Source organism: Atractosteus spatula, chromosome 1, assembly GCF_055471065.1.
Source record: "Atractosteus spatula isolate fAtrSpa1 chromosome 1, fAtrSpa1.hap1, whole genome shotgun sequence".
Taxonomy (NCBI): domain Eukaryota; kingdom Metazoa; phylum Chordata; class Actinopteri; order Semionotiformes; family Lepisosteidae; genus Atractosteus; species Atractosteus spatula.
Window position 1 is genome coordinate 54,861,223 of NC_142706.1, and position 13,888 is coordinate 54,875,110.

Consider the following 13,888-nt stretch of genomic DNA (forward strand, 5'->3'; position numbering starts at 1 on the left):
GGTCTCCTAACAGTCCCCCAAGCCCATCTACATTGTATGGGTGACAGGGCCTTCTCCTGTTATGCCCCCAAGCTCTGGAACTCTCTGTCCAAGGATATCAGAGAGTCACCTTCTCCTTCAAATCCAGACTCAAAACCTTCTTCTTTAGAAGAGCCTTTACTTAACTGGTTCCATTCTTCACCCCTCTGCTTTTCATAGTACCACCATCCACGGTCTCCTCTGTATATTGTAATTGTGTTTTATCTTCTGTATTCTTTTTATTTATTGTTGTTCTCATTCTGTAAAGCGCTTTGAGAAGCCACCTTTAAAGGTGTTATATAAAATAAAGTTTATTATTATATTGTCTTCCTACTGTATTACTCAGCTCGGATATCTTTCATATATTTCTTTCACACTTCTTTAACTTATCTCTGCTTGCCTCCAAGTCAGACACCGTTTTCTCATGCCATTGGCCTGAAAGTTTGCAATTGGCCAATACAAAATTTAGGGCTGTGGCATTTCTGTGGCCTGTATTCTAGGTTTGTCTCCTTGAAGGTCCTGTTGCTACGCAGGTCTGGGGAGACTTTACATAAAGTCTCTAACCTTTCCCAGAGACTGCACCCTTCAGGATCGGATACCCAGCTTTTCCTTAGGGAATATACCTTGAGGCAACAATAACCTGCCTAATGAACTGTTGTACTAACCTCCGAGAATTTTATTGTTGCAGTTCCCCTTCTCAGGGAAAAGACTGAGAGGACCTGCTGATTACTTTCAGCTCTTGAGGAACCAGGTTATATTTCTTCTTTAACTCACTGGGGACTAGATCCCATATAACCACCTCATGAAAACTAAGGATTTATACACTGCAGCAACCCTGGCCCATTGCTCAAGGACTGGGAGCATCCTAAATGCTGACAGCTACCTCCTAGCTTACACTGCGAGTAAGATTAACCTTCTCCCTTCCTCTGTCTCTTAAAATCAAACCAAGTCTCAGTCTCCTGAAGATTATAACCCTGATATCAAGAGAAGGCAAGTTCTTCCCTGTTAAAACATATTTTGTCCTCGTAGATATTTTACCACATTATGAAGGACATCCTAATGGTGCAAGGATGATACCTTAAGAGAGCTGCTGGTCTTTTACCCTTTTACCCTTAGGCTAGACCACAGTGCTATGGCACCGAGCCTGAGAACAGCAACCCATTAAGCTCATCCCCTACTGGGTCTATCTTTTTCAGAGCCACCCTTGAGGAGAGCAATCTTATGCCCTTAGTGCCTAACCTAATTGAAATAATTATACCCAGAGCCTAATAAGTGTTTACAGAAGTAATTACATGTAAAGGTATTGTATGCAAAACAATTCATTTACACACAAATGCCACTGGATAATAGGGTTGATGCCAATTCACAACAGGTGAAGATAGCCACAGGAATATGCATGAACCTGTAGTTCTTGATTTATGCACTCTTAATTTATGCAAACAGGAATGTATCTGAGTAAATTGAAAATGTAAACCAATAATTACCTTACAGAGGTAGAGAGAAAGAGATGTACAGTATCTTTCATTCAATTCAAGCCAGTACACAAAAATCAAACCAGTTTCATAATTTTGATAATTATCTCTTTGAAATCACTGAGAACAACAATGAAAGAGCTGAGTATAAATGTGAGTACAGCCTTTTGCAGTCCAGCTTGCTGTTGAAATGACTGGGCTAAAAAGAAACATCAGCTTCACAGGTGAAATGAGGCCAATGCTGAGGAGACATACTGTATTGCTGGAGAACCTAGTCCCTGAGTGCTACATTCCAGCAATCTACAGTAGATGGGTTATTCTTCGACATTAGCCTCTAGAGATGTGGAACTCATGAATGTGTGATCGATTTAGTCATGTTTTCAATTAAGTCAGCCTACTGTGGTCCTTCAGGGCTGCAGGGTGTTTAGGTTTGTGTTAAAAATGATCTTTATATGAAGCTGAATACATTCCTGGCTTAACTGGTAGCCAAATTAGGGTTGTACAACTCTGATGTATCAAATTAAAGTAGTGCTTTCTAAAACTGATCTAAAACATTTCAGAATGTGTTCAAACTGAATTTAGATTTATCTGTTTCATTAGAAGAAATGTTTCATTTTGGAATCTGCAGCTTACACATTTTTTCCAAATCCATTTTTTTCTAAAAGACATTCATATTACAGAATCAAACAGGTTAATAATGCAATATAATATACACAATATACTGTACATCACATAACACCAATATAGGGTACAGTATCAGATTGCAGGGAAATTTTGTGTTGGATTAAACAATATTTTGAAAACTCAGATCTACTATTGAAATAATTCCAGGGTTCACTTTCCATTAGTCATTCTGCCACAAAACATGTAATAAACATTTCTTTTCTGCTATTAACTTTTGGCCTCCAAACAAAAACATTGTAAATCATGCTTCAGTGAGAAAAAAGTTGATGGTTTTCCATGACTTTCAGCCAATTTTTACCCATGTCTTCTCTAATTCATCTTAAATTAGCTTTGATTCTGAGTGTGATGATTTTATTGTATTTTCAAACTTAACATGATTCTTGAAAAGAATCTCAAACCTTTCATTACACACATTTCTCATTCATTTAACCCTCTTTATTACTTTTTTCCATACTGATGTACATATATGAACTTAAAGGAATTATAAAAGCTGCTGGAAAAAAACAGCATTTTATGTGAATCTTTGTTAAGATGCCATGAAGGATCTTGCAAGGGCAGTTTACTGGAATTCTTTTCATGGCACAAGCACGGCTAATGTGCTGGCTTTACCAGAGGCTTATTTGTGTAGCAAAAACTGTATTGCCAGAATATTTGACAAGAAACTTGGAAACTAAGACTGGGTTGTCATATTTCACTGGGCTATCTTGCTACACGATGTATTGCATGCTTTACTGTCACATTCTGTCTCTCATTCATAACACTTATTGGTAAAGAACAATTGTAATTTTATTCCACCTTTTGGGCAGCTCTGTAATGTGTCCTCACAACCCTTATGTTCTGGGTTTTATTCCAAGCTGGGGAACCTTCTGTGTGGCATTTAAATGGTCTTCCTTTGTCCGTATGGCTTTTCTCTGCTGTGTTTTTCTTTCACATAGGTTTACAAATGAAAAGAGTCCATTTTGCCCCATCTGATAATAGTTAATTAATCCCAGGATTTCAGCAAGCCATTTCTTGAAACAAATCAGGGTATCAGCTTCAAATCAGGGTATGGCTGGGTAACGTGTTCCAGAATCCCAGAACCATTTTCTGTACATAAAGTAGTACCTCCTGGTCTCAGTTTTAAAACCACCTCCAAGCATTTCTTTTTTAAACACTTTTTATTTAGTAATGAAAGGATTTACAAACAGAACATAACCAAAACAGCAGAATAAACATTTGCCTTTATCTTACATTTTTGTTAACATTGTATAAATAAAATGAACTATTTATATTATACCAGCAGGTATGGAGGGCCATACAAAAAAATATAATTGTTTGATAGGAAACACAACAGACAACAAAAAAGTCGACCCATACCTGTAGATATCACTGCATATTTTCTTGGAAGCTAAAATCAGGTCCCTGTATTGAGATAAATTTAATCCATGTTTCCCAGTATTTGCTAAATCTCTGCCTGCATTCCGAGAGAAAAAGTTTTTGTTTCCATTATATAGATCTCATTCACAACATTAACCCATTGTTCATGTGTTAGAGGTTCTTTTATAAGCCATTTTCAAGTAATTGCTTTTTTACTAGCTGCTAGAAGAATTCCCAATATATATCTATCCTTTACTTCAATATCATCAAAGTCAAAATTGCCCAAGTATATAAAAGAAAATTCAAATGGTATATTCACATTTACCAAATTATTAAGAGTTATATGTATAGATTTCCAGTATTGGTGTATTTTTGGGCATGACCAAAATATGTGTGAATAAGTTGCATCTTGCTCTCCACATAATCTCCAACATTGTGAACTACTGCCTTTTTGTTTGGCTTGAAATTTAGGGCTGATAATAATCAGGTCAAATTCTTCCATCAAATCTACACATATAATTCCATTGATCCATAGAAAGTGTTGTGTTGATTTCTTTTCCCCATTTTATTTTAATATATTCCATTGAATCTTTGTTCATATATTCGATACTACTTTACAGCTTTGATATTTTTTTCAAATTACCTTGCTGATATGCAGCTATAAAATTAACAAGCAGTTTATTACTTTCCTTTATATGTGGCTGCTTTCTCCATCTATTTATATAAAAGTCTGATTTGAAGATATCTATAAAAATCTTTTTTTTTTCCAGACTATATTGTTGTGATAGATCATCAACGTTTTTCAGATGGTCTTGTTTCATCAAAGTACATATTGCCGTAATCCCTTTCATAGCCCAAATCTTAAATCGTGTGTCAGATTTTCAAGAATATTTTAACCTCTCTCCAAGTCACAGATTTGTATTATCTTAAACCAAATTTTAATTGGTAAAGTTATCCAAGGTATAGCTGTTTTATATATAATTATAGCCAAATATCTATCTCCCAGGACCGGCTGTATTGGGAATTCACCTATAATCAAAGACTCCATCTCTTTCCATTTTGCAGTATAATATCCATCACACCAACATATTAGTGTTCTAAGCTGAGCTGCTTGGTAGTATGACTCTAGACATGACAGGGCTAAACCACCCTTCTCCCTGGACAATTGTAGTGTTTTAAACTTAATTCTTGGTTTCTTTCCATTCCATATGAAACTTGAAATCATTGTATCCCATTCATTAAACTGTTCTAATGAAATTCCCACTGGGACTGAAAAAGATATAATAATCATGGCAGAATATTCATCTTAATGACTTCTACTCTAGATCCCAATGAAATAGGTATCCAGCCAGCCAGATCATCTTTTATTTTACATATTAGAGGACTGAAACTTAAATGGAATAATTTTGATGAATCTTTTGGTAAACATACTCCCAAATACTTAATAGAGGGTGATAACCAATGTAACTTAAATTTTTCTTTTACTTGATCTGTGGGGTTATAATTATAACATAAAACATCTGTTTTTTCTAATTTAATTTGTACCCCGATAGCCAACCAAATTTTTCCAAAAGATCCATCACTCTGATAAATGACTCATTAGGGTCATCCAAATAAAGCAGAACATCATCTGCATACTATGCAATCTTATGTTCTTGTCCTTTAATTTCTATATCTTTAATTTTTGGGTCTCGTCTAATCCACTCTGCTAAGAGTTCCATATATAGAGAAAACAAAAGAGGTGACAGGGGACATCCCTGTCTTGTAACTCTTTTCAAACAAGATCTCTTAGGGAGATGTTCTTTGATTTTGATTTGTGCTATAGGATTTAAATAAATTGTTTTTATTATGTTGATACATTTATCAGCAAATCCAAATCTCTCCAATGTCTGATATAAAAATTCCCAATTAACCCGATCAAAGGCTTTTTCTGCATCTAGGCTGACTAAAATCGCCTCCCCCTTTGATCATTAATACAGTGTGCCTCATAATATGAAGGGTATGTCTAATATTATCTTGTGTTTGTCTGTTCTGAATAAAACCAGTTTGATCTAAATTTATAATCTGATGTAATATTGTCTCTAATCTTTTAGCCATTATTAAAGCATCAATCTTGTAATCTACATTAAGTATGGGAATTGGGCGAAAAGACCCACATCTAGTTTGATCGTTTCCTTCTTTTGGGATAACAGAAGTGACAGCTTCATTCCAAGAGGGTGGTAAATCCCCTCTTTCCCTTATCCAAGTACAAGTGGACAGGGGAGCCAATTGTTTTTCTTCCAAGCAGTATTCTTTTTTACCAGATTTAAGTCTAAAGTCAGATAAACTGGTGCATGGTCAGATAAATCCAAGGTTTCAATTTCACAGTCCTTTATTCTTGATCTGTCTAATTTATACATAAGAAAGTAGTATATTCTACTATATGAATTATGAGGTGCAGAAAAATGTGTATAATCATTTCCTGTAGGGTAAAGATCCCTCCATACTTCAACTAGGCCTAAATCTTCTATAGATCTATTCACATACTTCTCTAAAGATTTAAGTTTCCTTTTACAATTCTTAGAGGTATCTAATTTGGGATTTAAATTAAGATTAAAATCTCCTCCGAATATCAACACTCCTACTGTTTCTGCAGCTATTAAATCAAACACATTTAAAAAAAAAGACTTATCACTTCCTTATGGTGCATAGAAATTAAACAATGTAATTAAAGAGTCTTCTATTTTCACTCTTACAACGATGAATCTACCATCTTTGTCTTTAATCTCTGACAAACACTCAAAGTTAACTGTTGATGGAATGTGTATAGCTACTCTAATTTTACATCCCGTTTTATGAGATGAATAAAACACTTTATCAAAACCCATCCTTTTCAATTTACTGTAGCATGTTCTGCGTCAGATAGATGAGTCTCCTGGAGAAACACTACCTGGGCCTTGTCTTGCTTAACTTTTATTAGTGTTCTACTTCTTTTTATCGGATTATGCAGACCATTTACAGTACAATAAAAGAAATTACTTTAATATCCTGTGAAGACATCATTTAGAACTCTGCATATAAACCTCCCAGTCTCTCAACCATGCTGGCATTTTAAACTATACTACGAAAACAATCATGAATAAAAATAAAACCCTTTTTTTTTCTTTAAATTTCAGAGCTTCATGTGGGGGGTCTGAAATACAACCCCACCCTTTATGCCCCGATTAAAGTCTCAGGGAATTAGGAAACAAGAATAAAATTAAACCTCCACTCTTTTCTAAGAGGGCCCTAAATAAAAATACTACTGTTTCTTCGCTTCTCTCGGTCTCTAATCTATTTTACCTTATTTAACGAGCCCATTTTTATCATAAAAAATGACATTATATTAAATATTAATTTGCAAGATTAAGTAACGTATCTATATTAACCAAACTTATATTACAAAACACCATAGCTCCATAAATTTCTTAGTTACTTCACAACTAGTTGAATCTAGTACTTTTGGAAGGGAATAAAAGGGGTGGAACCTTACGGTAAATTATAACATTAACCAATAGATAAACAGGTGCTTTAGTTCTGAGGAAGGTAATACAGTCCTAGTAGTCTTGTGAAGTTTGGCGGCGGAAATCCTGGAGTGTCTTGTCTGTCTTGTCTTGTCTGAAAGCCTGGAGTGTCTCCTCTGTCAGTGTCTCCTCCTTGCGTCTCCCCCTGCGGCTGTCCACCCGCTGCCAGGAGCCCTGTCTAACCCGCCCCTCCGTGGACATCTCTGCCGTCACGGCTCCGGTCGCACCCGCAATTAGACCTCGGCGTATTAAATCCTTAGTAGCCTCCGCGGCACAATTATACGTTTGGACACCCGAGTCAAAAAAAAAATCTTTAATTTGGCAGAATTTTAAATTTGATGTTCATTTCTTTCAACGTCTTTTTTATTTCTTTGTACTCAAGCCATTTCTGGAAAACATCGGGTGCATAGTAGTGATTGAAATATATCCTTTTGTTTTAGTAAAATTGCTCCTTTCCCCCCCAGGCTTTCATTAGAACCTCTTCTTTGGTTCTAAATCTTGAAAAGCTGATGACAATAGATCTTGGTCTGGACTGGGGATTCACTGGTTTGGAGGCCAGAGCTCTGTGAGCTCTTTCAGTCCCTAAATCAAGCTCAGGGGAGAATTCTCTGAGAATTTTCAATGAACTTGGTTATTGACCCTCCTTCGCTCTCCTCAGGAATTCCTTAGATCCTTAGGTTGTGTCTCCTTGACCTGCCCTTTAAATTCATGATTTTGGCCTCTAACTGCTTCTGTTTCTGGAGCAGGTCTAAAAGCACGCCATCTGTTTTTTCACTCCACACCTCGGTTTACTCAGTGCATTCCTCCATTTCATTTACCCTTCTATTCATTTTATTTATTTCTTCAGTAAAGTCAATTAACGTTTTGTTTCTATCACTTCTGAAATCTTTCAGTTTGGTAACGATTTTTTCGAGGCTCACAGGGGATTCGCGATCTCCAGATTCTTCGGACTGTCTCCTTGCGCCCTGCTGGGCAGGGGGAGGACTATTTTGATCTCCACGATCCTCTTCAAAAAACCCTTTATTGGATAGTTTTGAGCGTTTTTACGTCCTCTTCCTCGTTTTTCCATTGTGACCCAACACTTAATGTTTCTTTTAAATGATATAAGATACGATTTTAACGAAGTTGTTGGTTTTTTTTAAAGATAACCGAGAGAGCAAACAAATTAAGCAGCCATTGCTTACATGACATCACCGAAAGCCCCCACCTCCAAGCATTTTAGACTGTGTCAACTGGTTTCTGTTTCACTGTTAATATTAAAGAAGTGTGCTGCATCAACTTTGTCAATGTCTTTGAGAACTTTAAATACTTGTATCAAGTCTTCTCTGATTATGACTAAAAAGGTTCTGTTCTATCAGTCGAGAGCTCTGGTTCCCTGCCAAACATAGAGTACTCTGATACTACACCATCCATCCATTTTCTATCTGCTTCATTCAATTCATGGTTGTGGGGGAGCCACAGCCTATCCCACCAAGAAACTAGTGCATTAATATTGGTAATTCATGATTTATTTCAAGCAAAGAGTTTGCTTTCTGCTTTACTTTTATAGCAAACCAGGAGAACATTATCACAGGATATGCAATTTTTGATTTTCAACGGGCCTTATTTTGGCAATTCAAAAAATGTTCAATACCAAAATCTTACCATTTTCTGAACTGATGTAAAAGCCCTTTGTAGGAGATGAAAGAAGGCGGTAGGAAATCTCTCCATTGAGTCCGGAATCGCTGTCAGTTGCTGAGAGGGCCAGGACAAAAGTGTCTTTGGGAGTCAATTCAGGTATTACAACCTACAATTGAATTTTGTACAGCTTCAGTAACAAAAATATAACCAAACATTATAATCTTCATTTGTATTGTTCAAAACTTGTATTTTATATTAAAAAGAAAATAGTAAGTCATAAAAGCATTTGAGTTTTGTTTACACTTACAAAATCAACAGATAAAAACAGTTTGAAATGATCAGTTAGATCAGCCTAAGCACATTTCAATGGTTAGATCTACGTTCCTTCAGTTTTGTCAGTCACAGATATTTGAACAGCAACATACTGTAACATATAGTATTTGATTTCCCTACACGTGTGGAGCAAATTAAAAAGGGTAAAATAAATCAATCATCTGCGCTGTACAGATTTATTGATAAAAAGAAATGTGAAAGTCTCACCTTGTATGTGACTAATCTCTTGTTCTCTAGCTACCTTTCATATATGCTGTATGTACATTGTGCTCCTTTGCAGCACAGTTGTCTTGCAGCACTGCATTCTAGGGCTTGTCTTTGTAACAAGTGGGCTTTACCTGGTATGATTCCCGTGAGAAGACAGGTGGATTGTCATTGACATCGAGCACATGAACCCTGACAGCTGACTCTGTTTCATGAACTGAATCTGAGGCCCTGATCCTGAGCTCATACTGAGATTGGTCTTCGTAGTCCAAGGTCTCTGTCAGCGTGATCACTCCTGTGTATGGATCAATCGCAAATCTCCCACTTGGGTTCCCCTGCGCTGGGAAACTGTATGACAAGGTTGAGCTGAGGTCCACATCATTGGCTGTTACTTGCGTGACAACATAACCCGCTGGAAGGTCTGTTAGTAATAAAATGGAGAAAATGCCACATTTTTCACATCATTTCTCATTTTTGAAAAACACAAAGGATTTTTTTCCAATATGAAATTCTCAAAATATTTAAAAACTCAGACTTTAATTTTTGTTTAAAATGGGCAAGAACTAATCCAATCGTAATATCTGTTGCTGACCAGATTAAAACTTACTGAGCTACACTTAATTATTTATTATTTTGAAGCTGTGTTGCTGCCTTTACAGAGTCAAATCAAAGTGTACTTCTTTGGCTGGTTTGTAATGCAGTGCTAAACAATAGATTTTTCTTGTTATTGAAGATGTATCCTGTAAATGAGTCACTGTGAACTTAATGTTGATTCAATCATGTAACAAAATACAGGTGGCAACTGCTGAAAGAATGAATAGTTTGACACTGGACAGATGCCTTACTCTCTGCTATCTCTGCAGGCTCCATTGGGGGTATTGCTGGGGCATTGTCATTGACATCAACTACCTCAACCTTGACAGTGGCAGTTCCTGTAAGAGGTGGGTCACCTCTGTCTTTGGCCTGTAGAACCAACCTGCCGGAAGACAGATTAAAGGATTAAAGAGAACAAGGATTAAAAGCCTGGAGAAACTTGAAGATGGAGTGACCTCCATATGTGATGTATGTTTCAATGTAATCAATAAATCTCACCCCAGTGTCCAAACCTTAGACTACACAATCAAGCTTTTGAAATTTGTAGATTTAAAATGAACAGATAAATCATATTAATGTGCACATAGTTTGAAAACTCCTAGAGTTTATCTGAGACATCCACAAGACTGATTTTACCTTAGATCAAATTGATAGTATGAATTAAAGTAAACTTTGAAAATAAGAAGAAAAAGAATCTAAGCCAATTTAAAAAGAATGTATTATTTCTTTTGTTGACATTAAAAAATGTCAAGATCCTCCTATAGATTTTTATCATTCAAGATTTTATTAAAAGATAGTTTGTGTAGAAAGACAGCTTCTCCTCACCATTTTGTTGTGTCATATAAGGACATTACGGATTGCTGAGAAATATAATTTAAAAATCTGTGTAAGATGGCCTTGTCATTCACTTTTCTAACTTAAATTAGGATAGCACACATCACCTGCACACCACAGAATATTTTAAAGCATCTGGTCTAATTACAGTTACATGCCACTTCAACAATCATGCCATATGGAAATTAAAAATCCATCATAGCCTCAAGGCAATCAATTTTTTTTATGCCGTAAAAGAGCAACAAGCTCTTTTGCACTATGGGGTTAAATTGGATGACTGCAATATTGCCATGCATGAATATTGAACATATTACATGAAAACAAACAAATGGGAAGGAATTGTAGTAACTTATTTAATAGTATTTTGCACATATTAATTTAAAGTGGCTTTAATCAAAACCACAGTGTGTCAGAAAGTCCAATAATTAAGGATATCCTGAGTTTAGAATTATATTAAAGTTGTTCTGTGTTGAGTCTGAAGGCACACCTACTTGTAAAATGAAACAATTTCTCGATCCAGAATGGTGTTTGTGGCCAAAATTCCCCGCACTGAGTCAATTAAGAAGGCGTCATTTTGGTTTCCTGAAAGGATGGAATACTCTATCTGCCCATTAACACCACTGTCGGCATCAGTTGCAAAAACCTGACAAAAATAAAATGAGCTCTCAAAAATGATTCTGTAGTTTAGTATTATACTTTACCTGAGGGCTAGTTGGACTTCAGTATATAGTTTTGGCCTTGTAAATTTTAACTTGTTTGCACTATTTGAACCAGTGGTAATTCAAATCACTGTCATACGTTATACATCAGATTAATTTACTTGCTTTAAAGGAAAATCTTTCCAAAATAAAACCCATTTTCTTCATGTAAAATCAAAGGTGTTCTTATGTCTCCAGAATAAAAAATTACAAAAGTTATTAATGCAGTATATTAAAATAAAACATGGATATCTCCCTAATCTTAGGGAAAAAAATTATCTTCATTTCAGGATTCCATAGAGAAGTTAAGGTGCTGATACAATTTTCTTCAGATGCACAAAAATACAATTCAGAAGCCCAATAACAATGTGGTTAATTTTCTACTAGCATGGTACATATTCACTACAATGAACTATAATCCCTTTTTTCAACTGTATTCACTAACCTTCACACTCATGTACAGTAAAACAGTATGTTGTCACCAGAACAGTTACTCCTATATATCTCTGACACAATGTCAAATAAATTTATAATGTAATAAAAACAGTGACTGAAAACTACTTGTGTCAGACTTTCTTGATGTCAAGTTAAAAAAAAACTGAATGCAAGAATCACATGACAAAATTCAGCATTTTCAGCATGTTAGCCTACTACGTTATTTGCATTAGGGTAAACTCACTTTTTGTCTATAACAACTTCTGAGGTACCTATTAAATCTGTTAGTACACTTTACAATAATGAACTCTTTTATTAGGAGTGCTAGCCTGATTGACTATGTTCAATATTAAAGGCAGACTGGTATTACCTGCATTATGTAAGTGTTGTGGATCTGCCCTTCCCACACTGCTGTTTTATAGTAGGTTTGTTCAAATCTTGGCAGGTTGTCATTCACATCTTGAAGTGTAATAGTAACTCTACAGTGAGCAGTCTGCCAACTGGTGGCTGCCAGGACCACAAGGTGCACTTTACTCTTCTGTTCATAGTCAAGACTACTCTGGTCCTTCACATAAATATCTCCTGCACACAAAGAAAACAGACATTTATATCAAAGTGTGTACTTTCATCTCCTATACACACGTTTTCAAATATTTTTAAAGGGGAACTGTTCAGACTAAAGAATCTCTATACACATACAGTACACTTTCAAAAAGTCATGACAGTGTATATATTCACACACCCACAGATGTACAGTTTTTTGATCTCATGAAAGGGACATCTGGGGGATATGTTTGCTTATATAAGTTTCTATATGATGATGACCATGAGGGCACAGCCAGACTAAAACTAAATAACTTAAAGAAGTTTCAGAAAAAAACTGCAGCGTGTGAAAGGTATGTGCTAGTTTTACCACTCCCTCAAGCTTCACTTAATTGCAATATGAATAGTGAATTTGAAATAGAAAATTGCTACCAATTGGCTTAATTAGTCTCATCAAGAAGATTTTGACAGAATGGACAGAACCAGACATCAACACTTCTACAGTTCCCAGCTGTGATAGATTACCCATGAATCCCCACCCATGAATGTTTTAATGAGAAAAGTTTGCTGTACAATACTGGCAAAACATGTGCCCCAACATATTTTATTTTTTAGAATGTTCATAAAAATCCCATGAACCAACACCAAAAGTTTAAACTATTTTTTGTTTTTTTGTGAAGAAAGTAATCATTTAGTTGCCCCTTTTAATATTTAGGGTCAATGTACTATACTGTATATGACCATTTTTATACTGTCTACACTAGTTATTCAGCAGTGAACATTAATATAACCAAAGATAGCATAAATGACTCCACCAAAAAATTACAACTTAGTAAATAAAATATTCACTTTGGGGCTTAGATAGAAAATGTATCAGCAGTTTTCTATCTGTGAAGAAAAATGTGACATGATAGGAGAAATCAATTATATCATATACATTCAAATATAGACACATGAAAAATATTATCTTGTCTGCAGCTATTACAGAGACCCTTGTAACAGGAGGTAAGGCATTCATATTCATGACAATCTATCAAATTATACAATTGAAACTATTGGTACTATTGAAAGTTTTCCTTTAAAAAATATGAAGCCCTTTGTATCAGAATAGTATTAAGAATACCTAATAACATGTAAACAGCAATAAAGCTCAAGAAATACTGAGTATAGTAATAAGTAGCAAGATAATAACATAATACAAAGTCAAACCATACAAATCATCTCAAAGCCAGTGAAGATCTGGAAAATTAGAGGAATTATGGAGGATTAGAATATTATTAATCAAATCTGAATGGTAACATAGACAGCAAAATGGTTATGACATACTGTTTCATCTAGTTTTGTCAAATGTCAGTCTGATTTTTCATAGTGCACAATACTGCATAAAGCTGCTTTATAAAGGGATCAAAAAGACCTCATGTCATTTTTCCTCTTGTATTTCTTAATATTAAGTACATGTAGTCCTAGTAAATAATGCTTTTTATGATTGAGTCTTCAGTATAAAAGTAAATTGTGCTTTCCAAGAAGCTATAGGCTGCTGACTACAGACAAAATG

At 35.4% G+C, this 13,888-nt stretch overlaps 1 protein-coding gene across 1 annotated transcript in view; it reads right to left on the reverse strand.

Annotated features, from left to right (window-relative positions):
• The window catches only part of dchs2 (dachsous cadherin-related 2), a 47,767-nt gene that overhangs the window by 3,050 nt on the left and 30,829 nt on the right, over window positions 1-13,888 (reverse strand). The window contains exons 15-19 of the mRNA XM_088924396.1: window positions 12,161-12,372; window positions 11,149-11,300; window positions 10,075-10,205; window positions 9,364-9,650; window positions 8,717-8,858 (exon numbers count right to left, since the gene is read on the reverse strand). Of these exons, the coding sequence (XP_088780522.1) occupies window positions 8,717-8,858; window positions 9,364-9,650; window positions 10,075-10,205; window positions 11,149-11,300; window positions 12,161-12,372 (924 nt within the window). The remainder of the gene's footprint in view (window positions 1-8,716; window positions 8,859-9,363; window positions 9,651-10,074; window positions 10,206-11,148; window positions 11,301-12,160; window positions 12,373-13,888) is intronic.